The 15,841-nt window shown below is 47.6% G+C and overlaps 1 protein-coding gene across 3 annotated transcripts in view; it reads left to right on the top strand.

Moving 5' to 3' along the window:
- LOC135522644 (partitioning defective 3 homolog) overlaps positions 1–15,841 on the top strand; it is a 581,006-nt gene that overhangs the window by 380,498 nt on the left and 184,667 nt on the right. For 2 of the 3 annotated variants that reach the window (XM_064949099.1, XM_064949097.1), the window contains exons 16-17: positions 3,408–3,562; positions 7,621–7,671. In XM_064949099.1, the coding sequence (XP_064805171.1) occupies positions 3,408–3,562; positions 7,621–7,671 (206 nt within the window). The remainder of the gene's footprint in view (positions 1–3,407; positions 3,563–7,620; positions 7,672–15,841) is intronic. The other variant, XM_064949098.1, reaches the window with a different exon arrangement.

Here is a 15,841-nt window from a genome sequence, read left to right as displayed (position 1 = left end):
TGCTGCCTGCCTCCCTCCTGCCTGCTCCCAGCCTGCTGCCTGCCTCCGTCCTGCCTGCTCCCAGCCTGCTGCCTTCCTCCCTCCTGCCTGCTCCCAGCCTGCTGCCTGCCTCCCTCCTGCCTGCTCCCAGCCTGTTGCCTGCCTCCCTCCTGCCTGCTCCCAGCCTGCTGCCTGCCTCCCTCCTGCCTGCTCCCAGCCTGCTGCCTGCCTCCCTCCTGCCTGCTCCCAGCCTGCTGCCTTCCTCCCTCCTGCCTGCTCCCAGCCTGTTGCCTGCCTCCCTCCTGCCTGCTCCCAGCCTGCTGCCTACCTCCCTCCTGCCTGCTCCCAGCCTGCTGCTTACCTCCCTCCTGCCTGCTCCCAGCCTGCTGCCTACCTCCCTCCTGCCTGCTCCCAGCCTGCTGCTTACCTCCCTCCTGCCTGCTCCCAGCCTGCTGCCTGCCTCCGTCCTGCCTGCTCCCAGCCTGCTGCCTGCCTGCCTGCCTGCATCCCTCCTGCCTGCTCCCAGCCTCCTGCCTGCCTCCCTCCTGCCTGCTCCCAGCCTGCTGCCTGCCTCCCTCCTGCCTGCTCCCAGCCTCCTGCCTGCCTCCCTCCTGCCTGCCTCCCTCCTGCCTGCTCCCAGCCTGCTGCCTGCCTCCCTCCTGCCTGCTCCCAGCCTGCTGCCTGCCTCCCTCCTGCCTGCTCCCAGCCTGCTGCCTGCCTCCCTCCTGCCTGCCTCCAACCTGCTGCCTGCCTCCCTCCTGCCTGCACCCAGCCTGCTGCTTACCTAAGGTCAACAACATCCCCATGTATAGTCACAGCTCTCTGGGAGCTGGGTTAACCAACAGAGCTCAGGGAATGGACCTCCTGCTGAATGAGTTGATGTTGCTGCTGTGGCTGTGTACACACACACACACACACACACACACACACACACACACACACACACACACACACACACACACACACACACACACACACACACACACAGCCGTGCACACACACACACACACACACACAGCCGTGCACACACACACACACACACACACACACACACACACACACACACACACACACACACACACACACACACACACACAGCCGTGCACACACACACAAGATAATGATGCTTCTGTGCTGTCTCCATCCCTTACTCCTAAAGGCCCAGATTGGTGGGTTTGTCCTACCAGAAGCAGAAATGTTGCTGTGTGTCACTGTAATTGACTGAAGGTGTGTCCTTAACCTTCACTGACTGTGTGACTGTACCCTTCTATTGTTGGTGGTGGCCTTTGATGGTTGGCAGGCATTCTCTCTGGGTGTGTTAAATCAGCCCAAACAACAGACAGCTATGGCTGTGTTGGAGTGAATTAAATCTAAATTCATCATGAACACTCGTCTTTCCCTCTCCCTCAGCTACCATTGGAACAGTTGACATTTAAGGAGGAGTTTTTCTCTTCTGTGATGGAGTGGGGAGAAAAGTGAAAGGTGATGAATAATACATTGTCCCTCTCCTCCTCTGTTCCTCCTCCTCCTCCTCCTCCGCTGTTCCCGTGAAGCAGTGTGAGGTGGTCTATCAGGGAGACGTTGATGGCAGTGTGTCAGTCTGGCGGTGACACACAGAGCTTGTTATTTGTAAGTGTGGCCGGTCGGTCACTAGGCTCCCCATTGTTTAACCCCAAACAAAAGACAAAAGCTACCGCCACAGAGACCCTCTTCTCCATTGCACAGTGGAGTTACTTCATCAAGCCCTAGGGAAGGCTCTACTCTGAAGAGTGTTCTCTAAGAGAGAGAGAGGGGAAATGGAAATGGGGATGGAGAGATTGAGAGGGGGAGAGAGGGAGAGAGAGAGAGGGGGAGAGAGAGAGGGGAGAGAGGGGAGAGAGGGGAGAGAGGGAGGGAGGGAGGGAGGGAGGGAGGGAGCATTTTATTCATATGAGTATCACTATCATTATCATCACTATCATTATTATTGCTTCATTACCAACAGTCTAGTATATTCCCGACTTTGACCATCGTCGCTATACTGTATGTTTACTTTGACAATGTAAGTGTTTACTTTCCATGTCAATAAAGTGTACGAGAGAGAGAGAGAGAGAGAGATGTCCCCTTTCCCCCTCTTTCTCATCATATCAGAACAACATGAGGTTGAGAGAAAGGGCTCCTCCAGTCTGGAGTTGACTGAGCAGAGTTACTGTAGTGTTGTTGTGTTGCTGCGCTAATGATGATGATGTTTTCTCTGTGGAAGGTTAGAGAGTCAAGTGAACCATTGTACTGCTGTCTCCTATCCCCTGGCTCTTCTTCTCTCACATCTCACTCATTTTTCTCTTTTCAGACTCTTTGTTCTCTCTCTTTCTCTCTCATATAATGTGTTATCTCTCCACTTCTTTCTCCATCATTGTGACCTCTCTAGGCTGGGGTCATAGGATCAAATGTCAACAGTCCACTGCCTGGTCACTGCAAATCTCTCTTCACAACGAGCTACGATTAAACACTGTGATTAATATTGTCACAGTCTCTGTACACTGGTTTCTCTGTGCGTGTGTGTGTGAGAGAGAGAGAGAGAGAGAGAGAGACAGAGATAGAGAGAGAGTTTCACTCCCGTTTATCTGTGCTCATCAATGTCCATGTCTCTCCTCCCTCTATCTCTGCTCTAATTGGAACATTTTCTCAACTTAATTGCAACTTTCTCCTTGGCATGCAAATGTTGTTCTCTGGCTCGCCTAGCCTGCCCCCTTTCCTGCTCCTCTCCTCTTTCCAATTAAGATCCAGACAGAGATAGGGCCGCTCAAAGGGAGCACGCTATGGAGGGCTGGGCCCACCACTGCCCCAGACAGGGGGATATTGAGTGGTTGTGACCCCAGCAGAGCACCACCTCGCTGGGCATCACACCCACGTATCTCCCCCTGTGAACTCTGTGGAGGTGGAGGTGTCCTTGATGGGAGCAGTCACTACAGAGCACAGTGGAGCTGTGTGTGTGCGTGTGCGTATGTGTGTGTGCGTGTGTGTGTGTGTGTGGATTTTTGGACACTGGCACAACTGAGGCACTTTATCAGCTGTTCTGATCAGATCTCCTCCCCATTGTTCGAGAAGCCAAGGGGAGGCATATTGTGTATGAGTGTGAATATTAATTTATAGATTTTATCATCCAATATCATGCTTTGTCTGGCCTACTCGTAGTGTCCAGAGCCAAGTCTCTATTTTATGGCAGTAAAACCAAAGGGCTGTATATTTGTGTTGTAGTTATCCATTATCAAGTTTTAACATACTTTAATAACCATATATTGTTTTGACTTATTTAGAGCAGAGAGATGGATTGCTGTTGATGTACTGAATGTTTCTGAATGGTGATTAACTGATATCACCAACACACACTCCTTCATTTTTAGTCTCTCACTCCTGTCCTCTCCTCTCTTCCTCCATCTCTCCCCCAGCTCCCTCAGTCCGGACACAGAAGACCCAGAAGATTCCTTTCAGAGGGAGGGGTTTGGACGCCAGAGCATGTCAGAGAAACGCACCAAACAGTTTGGCGACAATGCCAATCAGCTTGAGATCATCAAGACGCGCAAGTCCAAGAGCATGGACCTAGGTAATAACTACTGTGCAAGTCCAAGAGCATGGACCGAGGTAATAACTACTGTGCAAGTCCAAGAGCATGGACCGAGGTAATAACTACTGTGCAAGTCCAAGAGCATGGACCTAGGTAATAACTACTGTGCAAGTCCAAGCGCATGGAACTAGGTAATAACTACTGTGCAAGTCCAAGAGCATGGACCGAGGTAATAACTACTGTGCAAGTCCAAGAGCATGGACCTAGGTAATAACTACTGTGCAAGTCCAAGAGCATGGACCTAAGGAATAACTACTGTGCAAGTCCAAGAGCATGGACCTAGGTAATAACTACTGTGAAAGTCCAAGAGCATGGACCTAGGTAATAACTACTGTGCAAGTCCAAGAGCATGGACCGAGGTAATACCTACTGTACAAGTCCAAGAGCATGGACCTAGGTAATAACTACTGTGCAAGTCCAAGAGCATGGACCTAGGTAATAACTACTGTACAAGTCCAAGAGCATGGATCGAGGTAATAACTACAGTGCAAGTCCAAGAGCATGGATCGAGGTAATAACTACAGTGCAAGTCCAAGAGCATGGACCGAGGTAATAACTACTGTGCAAGTCCAAGAGCATGGACCTAGGTAATAACTATTGTGCAAGTCCAAGAGCATGGACCTAGGTAATAACTACTGTACAAGTCTAAGAGCATGGACCTAGATAATAACTACTGTACAAGTCCAAGAGCATGGACCTAAGTAATAACTACTGTACACGTCCAAGAGCATGGACCTAGGTAATAATTACTGTACAAGTCTAAGAGCATGGACCTAGATAATAACTACTGTAAACGTCCAAGAGCATGGACCTAGGTGATAACTACTGTACAAGTCTAAGAGCATGGACCTAGATAATAACTACTGTACACGTCCAAGAGCATGGACCTAAGTAATAACTACTGTACAAGTCTAAGAGCATGGACCTAGATAATAACTACTGTACACGTCCAAGAGCATGGACCTAAGTAATAACTACTGTACAAGTCTAAGAGCATGGACCTAGATAATAACTACTGTACACGTCCAAGAGCATGGACCTAAGTAATAACTACTGTACACGTCCAAGAGCATGGACCTAGATAATAACTACTGTACAAGTCTAAGAGCATGGACCTAGATAATAACTACTGTACACGTCCAAGAGCATGGACCTAAGTAATAACTACTGTACAAGTCTAAGAGCATGGACCTAGATAATAACTACTGTACACGCCCAAGAGCATACACCTAAGTAATAACTACTGTACAAGTCTAAGAGCATGGACCTAGATAATAATTACTGTACACGTCCAAGAGCATGGACCTAGATAATAAGTACTGTACAAGTCTAAGAGCATGGACCTAGATAATAACTACTGTACACGTCCAAGAGCATGGACCTAGATAATAACTACTGTACAGGTCTAAGAGCATGGACCTAGATAATAACTACTGTACACGTCCAAGAGCATGGACCTAGGTAATAACTACTGTACAAGTCTTAAGAGCATGGACCTAGGTAATAACTACTGTACAAGTCTAAGAGCATGGACCTAGATAATAACTACTGTGCAAGTCCAAGAGCATGGACGTAGGTAATAACTACTGTACAAGTCTGAGAATGGACCTAGGTAATAACTACTGTACAATTTGAAGAGCATGGACCTAGGTAATACTACTATAACTACTTTTGTGAATCTGGGCCCAGATTCACAAAAATCTCTTAAGAAGAAATTTCTTCATAACTGCCATTTTATCCCTTTACTATAGACTTCCTGTAAGAAGTAAGTGAAGCAAAGTTGCTATTCTTCAAAAGAGTTCTTGGTAAATTTTATTGAGCTATTTGTTATGTTTCTCCATAAATTTTAAGCAAAAAGTTAAGAAAGAAAATAAAGTTATTGGAAATGTTGTTAATTCCAAGATGGTTAAACCCCTGTCTTAAACTCATGGCAGTGAGAGAAAAAGTTCCTGAAAGCAATTAAACATGTTTAATTCACTCACAAACTTCATCTGAAAGTTTCAGTAAGAACATGTTTTAGCACAGTAATTTCAGTAAGAGTTATGCTAACATGAATGCTATTGCTAGCTAGATAGCTAGCTAAAACAATCAACAAGCAACAACCATCTTAAGATTTGTAAGAAGATATTTGAGAAGTTTGTAAGAACATCATAAAATCTTAAGGTATTATTGAGGAATTGCACTTACGAACTATCTTATGAACTTCTTATTTTTCTTCTTAAGAAGCTTCTTAAGTTTTTCGTGATTGTGAATCTGGGCCCTGGTTGGTTAACACCAACACTCCAAACCCCTGGGTCCTCCTTTAACCCCCCTTCCCCTCTTTCCCTTAACATGTGACATTGTAATCCTGTGCCCAGTGGCCCATTGTGAAACATGGGTAAATTATTTGCAGTGTGTCTGTACAAAGCCTTTTTTCCTAGCCCTTCGAGACTGATAGGAACAATTGTCCTGGAACATGACCATTTGGGCCAGAGTGCAGTTTTGGTGCTTTGTGAAAGATCCTGGGGATGGGAATAGACAGACAGGTGATGTGGGATGGAATGCTATTCCTGACGAGAAACATGCTGAGGAACACTTCAAGTCACTCCCCAAAGGACCATCTGGCTCTGTACCTCGCATCATTGAGTTATCATGACAGATAACAGACATTTTTATGTCTTTAGGTATCTAGAGTCTTGACCTGACAGGACTTTTATACTCCAGGGACTGGCTTAGCAGTTTCCCTCAAACACTAAAAGGTATAAAAGTTCATCACAAACCCAGAGTCCTCAAACTAAGACTTAGTATACAAATATATAATAATCCCCTTTGGCCAATGGATGGGTTTCACTGACTGATTGGCTATTATACAGCAGGATCCCACTCATTGTTAAGGACATTATGTTTTCAATATCAATGAAAGTTCAAATGATTGGAGGAAGTGTTTAGATCTGATGAGAAGTCCATAGGAAGCTGAAAACTGTAACCTGAAGCTCCTATTTCTTAGTAGCTAAAGGTCTCATCATCAAAAAGCTTTTTAATTGTGCCACTAAGTGCTGTCAGCAATTCATGTTTTTTTCTCTCTAATGTGAATTTGACGAGTGAGGGAAAAAAAGCAAGATCACTTATCGAAAGCTTTATGCTAGCTGTTGTTGAATAGACAGTTTTACTTTGCAAATAACAGCTAATGCCTCTAAGCATCACTGGGAGCATTAAGATGGGCTTGTCAGTGATATATTATCAAAACTCAGGAACCCATCGGGCACATCATGAGGAATCAGATGAGGCATCGGAATATGACCGGGCATAACCGCATGTCAGAAATGAGCGGAACATTCCCTCGCCTTCGGGATCTCAAGCGCTTCTCAAACCTGACAAATCACCCTTGCGTAGTTCTTAGCATGTTTAACAAAGCTATTTCTCCACAGAAACTGTTTTTCTTTGAAATATTTCTAAGTAGGGTGTTTTTCTCCCCTCTTTAATCTCGTTTCAGGAGCTCTGTGCCAAATCAGATCAGCGTCAACTGCCAACGTTTCATGACTTTCATGACCCATCTCCATAAATATGTGCTAAACACTAAGCTGCCCAGACACCTGAAGGTTTTATTCCATTTAGATGTGGAACAAGATTGAGAGGAGGAGAAAATAAGGGTCTGAATACTGCACACCTCTCTGTTGCTGGGAGGAATATGCTAACACATTATACCCAGTCAGCCTGAATAATCCAGTGATCGACAGAACTGCATGGTGTTTTAATATCTCTCCACTTCTGATTGTTATTCCAAAAGCTCTTCAATAGTCTTTCTCTTCCTCCCTTTTCACAGTGATAATATGCATGTTGGCTGACTAGGCTAGCCTTGGAGACTGGCCACAGTAACACAAAGACTAATTCAAACCCTTTTCACACTAGTTGCTGGAACCGTATCAGAGCCAGTATGGTTCTGGTTGCCACGATAGTGTGAAAAGGGTACTAGAGATGCTCTGGAATGGTGTTCTGATTTGGAATGTGGAATGTGGGCACTAACTAACCAATCACACTTGTTTATGCCTCTTTAACAGTATCAGACGAGTTTAACCCCCACCTCACCCCCAGCACAGAAAACATGGAAGGTAAGCACTAACCACCAATCAGGGCGTATTGTTCATCACCACCGCCACTGAACCGGCTAATCGCACAGCACTTTGGAATAACAAGCTCATCTCTCATTGGATCGTCTTTTTGAGTTGGGGTCAGATGTCAAGAGAAGGGTTTGGGAAAGGGGCGGTATTCTTATTGACCCCTTTGCCATCTCATAAAGGGTAACTTTTGTTTTTCTCTTTGCTCTTTGTCTGATTATTCCTCGGCCAGAGAAATGGAAGGATATTTATGATGCCATTTGAGGTAATTGCAGTGAGCACAAAAAGGTTTTTCATATTTTGTAGGGAGAGAAAAAGAAAGTGGCATGGTGTTGAATAGAGGTTTGGCAGCAGTTGTCTGAAACGTTGCCACCATGCTTGTTCTGTAGTGAATATGATAGAAGAAAACATTCATTATGCTGAAAGGTGTAGGGGGTAGGGTTGTGAGGAGTGAGGCAATGTAGTCCCATTTGAAATAGAGATGCTCAATGCCAGTTGGCCTCTTTAGCTGAATGGAATTAATCCATCAATGACAAGCCAGTGTGTTCTCACCTTCCATTAGAATGGGTCTAGTACAACGTGTGCACTCACCAGGCACAGAATGTGTTGAGAGCTGAACAATGCAAACAGCACTTTTACTAAACAGCAGCCAAAATCTATTCTTTCTCCTACCTATTGCTCATTAGTGAAATAAATACAAGTGATTCACTGAATGAGCGGGACAGGATCACAGCCTAACTACAGGTAATCTATACTGAACAAAAATATAAATGCAACATGTAAAGTATTGGTCTCATGTTTCATGAGCTGAAATAAAAGTTCACATACATTTTCCAAAAAAGCTTATTTATTTCTCTCCAATTTTGTGCATAAAGATGTTTACATCCGTGTTAGTGAGCATTTTTCCTTTGTCAAGACAATCCATCCAACTGACATGTGTGGCATATGAAGTAGCTGATTAACCAGCATTGTCATTACACATGTGCACCTTGTGCTGGGGCCAATTAAAGGCTACTCAAATGTCCAGTCACACAACACGATGCCAGAGATGTCTCGAGTTTTGAAGAAGCGTGCAATTGGCATGCTGACTGCAGGAACGTCCACCAGAGCTGCTGCCAGATAATTGAATGTTCATTTCTCTACCATAAGCCGCCTACAGCGTTGTTTTTGAGAATTTGGCAGTACATCCAACCGGCCTTACAACTGCAGACCATGTGTAACCATGCCAGCCCAGGACCTCTACATCCGGCTTCTTCAAAACTCATTCAGATTGGCTGGGCCTGGCTCCCCAGTGGGTGGGCCTGGCTCCCAAGTGGGTGGGCCTATGCCCACCCATGGCTGCGCCCCTGCCCAGTCATGTGAAATCCATAGATTAGGGCCTGGAATTGATTTCAATCGACTGATTTCATTACATGAACTGTAACTCAGTAAAATTGTTGAAACTGTTTCATGCTGCGTTTTACATTTTTGTTCAGTATATGACCCAGCTATTTTGACGTATAGTATTGCTCTCATGTCCATAGAAATAGAACACATTCTAGTTCTGTGCTCGCGTCACCACCACCACCACCATGTCATGGCTACTTAGCCAAACAATGACAATGCCTCTGATTGAGATGTTGAGTCACATTAATGATAATGGGGTGACATTATGTTACATGTAGAACAGTGTGGATTGGAGGATATAGGACGTCCTCTGGTCCTCCTAATGAACCAAGGTTGTGTCCCAAATGGCACCCTATTCCCTATAAAGTGTACTACTACTTTTATAGGGCTCGGGTCAAAAGTAGTGCACTATATAGGGAATATGGTGGCATTTGAGACATGGCCCAGGAGTTGGCAGAGACAAGGAGCCTGGTCGACCCAGGGCCGCATCTCTTCCTCAGGGATACCAGGACATGGCCCCGCCACGCCACCCTGGGACTATTTTTAGCTTAATTACCCTTTTAACGCTGCGCTTTAAACCCTCCACACACTGAATACATTAGGCATAATGGAGCCCCTGTCCTCCCCGTCCTCCCCGTCCATACAAAAATCTTTACATGCAAGGATGAAGTGGTTGTGAATAATGGTGGTGGGAGCATTGCTCCTTGGCTGCTTTCCAAATGGCACCATGTTCCCTATATAATGCACTCCTTTTGACCAGAGCCCTATAGGGCTTAGTCAAAATGTGTGCACTAAATAGGGATTTATTGTGCCATTTTGGACGCAGCCATTGTAATTATACTATGGGGCTGCTAGAGCTACTACCGTAATAATCACTAGTGATTTATTCATGTAGTTTGCAATACCTCCCTTTAACGCTTAATGATCATCGCTCTTCTCCAATTAAATGTCCTCCTGGTTGCCTTTGGTTTCGTCTTATTACTGTAAGAATATATTGCACATTCATCTTGGTCACTAATATTTGCTGGTGCGTTTGGCAGTTTTTTTGCGTGTGTGTGTCGCATATTTATGCTTCCCCCTATTTCTTCTCTGAGCGTGCGGTGAGTGTCATACCTGTGTCGGTTTGCGATAGGGAACATGTATTATTTCTTCCCCAATGAGCAGAAGACGTGGCAGCGTGGGTTGGTTGTGTGATAGGACCTGGCATATTGAGAGCTGTCAGTCAAAATGTCCCTGGAGAGGTTCTGAGAGATGCAGATGAAAACAAAGGCAAAAGCACGGACCAATCAGAGGCCTCTGTGCCATTCCCAGACAGAAACACTACACACTGATCTAGCCTGATTCAGAATACGAAAGGGTGATAATTCCCAGATTCGGAGAATGGCAGATGAGGGAGAGAGAGAGCGGCAGATGCCATTTGTGTTTCCATAAACTGTTGTATCTGTCCGTGGGTTTATCACCCACAATCCTATTGTGTCAAACATGCACCCGCCCAGCTTCGGTGTGTGCTCTATTCTGTTTGTCTGGATTTATGCATAAGCTTCCAAAGCCTCACATTTACATGGCATTTGGAGTATGTTGATTAAGGCACATCCTCCAGCATATGGAGAATTATGCCACGTCCTTACCGGGGGCTGCAATTTCCTGTTATTCATGTTTTTTATGTCCGTCTGTCCTCCCATGTCCTTAATCTGACACAAGTGGTTCTTTTGAGAAATGAATCCAGATGATTTCCCCTTCCACCCAGGTGGTACAATAAGATGAGCAAATCTCCTTCATTGTCATATAAAATGAAGTCAGTAATCAGAGATGTGCCTTGCTTTCCTGAGGAACAACACAGTTAAATGGCTGTCCTGTTCCCGGTGGTGCTTCACAAGGGTACCTGTAACCCTGCTGACATTTCAAACACACTGTAAAGTTCTGTTTTACTGTTTTACTGTCAGCTGGAAGATGTGGATCCACTTACTGGTGATGTTGCATCATGCAATTGCTTTTCCTTTAAGCATGCATCTGAGTGGTTAGCAGTGTGTCCCTTTGGTGAACCTACTCGTACTGGTCCAAAGTAGTGCACTATATAGGGAATATGGTGCCATTTGGGACACTTCCAGGTATCTGTGTAGTTGGTAGCGTGGTCCTCGGGTGCCTGCTGGGAACAGGAGTCTTTATTAGCTGTGACAGTGTTATTATGGAGAGCTGTGTACAGGCCTCAGTTTATACATACAGTAACAGCTAACGACTGACCTCGGTACAGCTAGACGTGGGAGTAGTGACCCATGGACCAGTGGATCCAAGCAGCGCTGAGAGACAGGATACACACATCTTGTCACAGTAAGGTCAGAGGTTAGTGGCTTGGATGTCCAGACCACCTGTGGTTACGTTTCCTCCCCTAGTCTAAAAAACATGGTCTAGGTGTTACGGCGTTCTTCGTTTGTCGAAAGAGAGTCGGACCGAAATGCAGCGTGTTGGTTACTCATGTTTTTAATAGACAAATGACGATACATGAAATAACAAAAACAACAAACGGAACGTGAAAAACCTATACAGCCTGTCTGGTGAACACTAACACAGAGACCGGAACAATCACCCACGAAATACAAAGCGAAACCCAGGCTACCTAAATACGGTTCCCAATCAGAGACAACGAGAATCACCTGACTCTGATTGAGAACCGCCTCAGGCAGCCAAACCTATGCAACACACACCCCTAATCAGCCACAATCCCAATAACTAAAAATCCCACTAAGAATTACAACAAACAATAAACCCATGTCACACCCTGGCCTGACCAACTAATTAACTAAAACACAAAATACTAAGACCAAGGCATGACAGAACCCCCCTAAGGTGCGGACTCCCGAACGCACCTCAAAACCATAGGGAGGGTCCGGGTGGGCGTCTGTCCATGGTGGCGGTTCCGGTTCGGGACGTGGACCCCACTCCATAAATGTCATAGTTCCTCCCCTTCGCGTCCTGGGATGATCCACCCTCGCCGCCGACCATGGCCGAATAGTCCTCACCCAGAACCCCACTGAACTGAGGAGCAGCTCGTGACTGAGGGGCAGCTCGGGACTGAGGGGCAGCTCGGGACTGAGGGGCAGCTCGGGACTGAGGGGCAGCCCGGGACTGAGGGGCAGCTCAGTACTGAGAAGAAGCCCAGTACTGAGATGAAGCCCAGCCAGGCAGTTGAATCCGCAGATCCTGGTTGACTGGCGGATCCTGGCTGACTATCAGATCTGGCAGATCCTGGCTGACTGGCGGATCCTGGCTGACTGGCGGATCCTGGCTGACTGGCGGATCCTGGCTGACTGGCGGATCCTGGCTGACTGGCAGATCTGGCAGATCCTGGCTGACTGGCGGATCCTGGCAGATCCTGGCCGACTGGCGGATCCTGGCTGACTGGCAGATTCTGGCTGACTGGCGGATCTGGAAGTGTCTGGTTGACTGGCAGATCTGGAAGAGTCTGGTTGACTGGCAGATCTGGAAGAGTCTGGTTGACTGGCAGATCTGGAAGAGTCTGGTTGACTGGCAGATCTGGAAGAGTCTGGCTGAATAGCAGATCTGGAAGAGTCTGGCTGACTGGCAGATCTGGAAGAGTCTGGCTGAATAGCAGATCTGGAAGAGTCTGGCTGACTGGCAGATCTGGAAGAGTCTGGCTGAATAGCAGATCTGGAAGAGTCTGGCTGACTGGCAGATCTGGAAGAGTCTGGCTGACTGGCAGATCTGGAAGAGTCTGGCTGACTGGCAGATCTGGAAAAGTCTGGCTGACTGGCAGATCTGGAAGAGTCTGGCTGAATGGCAGATCTGGAAGAGTCTGGCTGAATGGCAGATCTGGAAGAGTCTGGCTGACTGGCGGCTCTGGCTGCTTCATGCTGACTGACGACTCTGGCTACTCCATGCTGACTGGCGGCTCTAGCTGCTCCATGCAGACTGACAGCTCTGGCTGCTCCAAGCAGACTGACAGCTCTGGCTGCCCGATGCAGACTGGCATCTCTAGCTGCTCCATGCAGACTGACAGCTCAGACTAACAGCTTTGGCAGCTCCTTGCCGACTGGCAGCTCCTTGCAGACTGGCAACTCCTTGCAGACTGGCAACTCCATGCAGACTGGCAACTCTGGCTGCTCCAAGCAGACTGACAGCTCTGGCTGCCCCATGCAGACTGGCAGCTCTAGCTGCTCCATGCAGACTGGCAACACTGGCTGCTCCATACAGACTGGCAGCTCTAGCTGCTCCATGCAGACTGACAGCTCTGGCTGCTCCAAGCAGACTGACAGCTCTGGCTGCCCCATGCAGACTGGCATCTCTAGCTGCTCCATGCAGACTGACAGCTCTGGCTGCTCCATGCAGACTGGCAGCTCTAGCTGTTCCATGCAGACTGGCATCTCTAGCTGCTCCATACAGGCAGGAGGCTCCGGCAGCGCTGTAGAGGAGGAAGGCTCTAGAAACGCTGAACAGGCAGGAGACTCCGACAGCGCAGGAGAGGGAGAAAGTGCTGGCTGCGCTGAACAGGCGAGGCGCACTGAAGGCCTGATGCGTGGTGCTGGCACTGGTGGTATTGGGCCGAGGACACGCACAGGAAGCCTAGTGCGGGGAGCTGCTACCGGAGGGCTGGGGTGTGGAGGTGGTACTGGATAGAGGACACGCACAGGAAGCCTGGTGCGGGGAGCTACCATCGGAGGACTGGTGTGTGAAGGTGGCACAGGATGGACTGGACTGTGAAGGTGTACTGGAGAGCCTGAGAGCAGGACTGGCACAGGACGTGCAAGGCTAGGTAGGTACACAGGAGGCCTAGTGCGTGAGGCTGGCACATTTTTCACCAGCCGACTAACACGCACCTCAGGACTAGTATGGAGCGCTGACCCAGGTGCCATTAAATCCCCGACACGCTCCGTCGGACGAATATTGTACCTAAAGCACCAAACTAGCAACTCCCTCATTACTTTCTCCTCCAATTTCCCCATTAACTCCTTCACAGTCTCTGCTTCGCTCACTTCCAACACCGGTTCTGGTCTCCTCCTTGTCTCTTCACGATAAACAGGGAGAGTTGGCTCAGGTCTGTCTCCTGACTCAGCCACTCCCCCTCTGAGCCCCCTCCAAGAAATTTTTGGGGCTTCGCTCTGCGCCGCCGTGTCTTTGTTTTCAACTCCATTCTCCTATAGCCCTCTTCGCACTGCTCCAGCGAATCCCAGGCGGGCTCCGGCACTCTCTCTGGGTCGGCCGCCCACCTGTCTATTTCTTCCCACGTCGTATAGTCCATACTGTACTCCTCTTTGGGCTGCTCCTGTTTCCTCTTCTCCTGCTGCACCTTTGGGCGGCTACACTCCCCTGGTTTAGCCCAGGGTTCTCTCCCGTCAAGGATTTCCTCCCATGTCCAGAAATCCGTAATACGCAGCTCCTCTTTGGGCTGCTCCTGCCTGTTGACACGCTGCTCGGTCCGTGTGTGGTGGGTGATTCTGTTACGGCGTTCTTCGTTTGTCGAAAGAGAGTCGGACCGAAATGCAGCGTGTTGGTTACTCATGTTTTTAATAGACAAATGACGATACATGAAATAACAAAAACAACAAACGGAACGTGAAAAACCTATACAGCCTGTCTGGTGAACACTAACACAGAGACCGGAACAATCACCCACGAAATACAAAGCGAAACCCAGGCTACCTAAATACGGTTCCCAATCAGAGACAACGAGAATCACCTGACTCTGATTGAGAACCGCCTCAGGCAGCCAAACCTATGCAACACACACCCCTAATCAGCCACAATCCCAATAACTAAAAAAAACCACTAAGAATTACAACAAACAATAAACCCATGTCACACCCTGGCCTGACCAACTAATTAACTAAAACACAAAATACTAAGACCAAGGCGTGACACTAGGATTCCTCCCAAATGGTGTCCGATTCCTTATACGCTGTGAAGTGTACTAATTGTGGCCTGGGCCAATCGGGAAAGTAGAATAGAATTTAACTTTATTGTCCATCCAGGATGGACATTTTTCTTTGGCATCACCTTCCAATAGAAAAGCAAAATAGTACACTAAATATGGAATAGGTTGCCATTTGGGATGCATCCCTCGACTGGTGAGAAGAGAGTCATCCTTGATCAACAGAATTCCTTTTTCCACAGTCGTTCACTTCTGTAAGAAGCAGATTGGGATGTCACTTTGATATAGAAGCGTTTGGCACGGTTCTCGGCTAATCACAAACGTAGCCACGGCAGGTTTACTTGGCTAAAGGACCAAGTAGAGATTAGCAGCCTGGCGCTTTCAGGCAGTAGAAGACGGGCGTCTGAAGTTGCTACTGCTTGTGAAATGATGATAACAGTAGCAGGCAACACATGAGTTACTGTCCTGGGCTGGCATGTTGACTTCTATATCGCTTGGAGTCCATTAGACTTCCTCTCCTTCTCCCGATCTCCCCACTCATATCACCTGTAATTACTTCACAACCAGCCACTCTAGTCCTCTCTGACTTTTCAGAGGGGGTATTCATTCAATAAGAGGGAGAAGGAAATAGATTCGTAATTGTTTTCTTTCTCTGATGGGGGTTTATTTTCTTATCCCTAATCTGTGTTTGGCTCCGTGTCTGTTCATCCACAGATCCGCTGTGAGAGCTCAGCAGCAATAGGCCACGCTCCGTTTAGGGCCCCGAAAACAAGTCAGGGGTGTTATTGATGACTGAAGGAAAGGTGGGGGGGGGGGGCAGAAGGCCGAAACGAGACCACATGGTAGCTACGGGCCTCCATAGGTTTGGGGGGGGGGGGGGGTGGCTGACTGGCT

The sequence above is a fragment of the Oncorhynchus masou genome, chromosome 30 (assembly GCF_036934945.1).
Source record: "Oncorhynchus masou masou isolate Uvic2021 chromosome 30, UVic_Omas_1.1, whole genome shotgun sequence".
Taxonomy (NCBI): domain Eukaryota; kingdom Metazoa; phylum Chordata; class Actinopteri; order Salmoniformes; family Salmonidae; genus Oncorhynchus; species Oncorhynchus masou.
The sequence above is the reverse complement of the archived record's forward strand: the minus strand, read 5'-3'. Positions and strand labels throughout refer to the sequence as shown.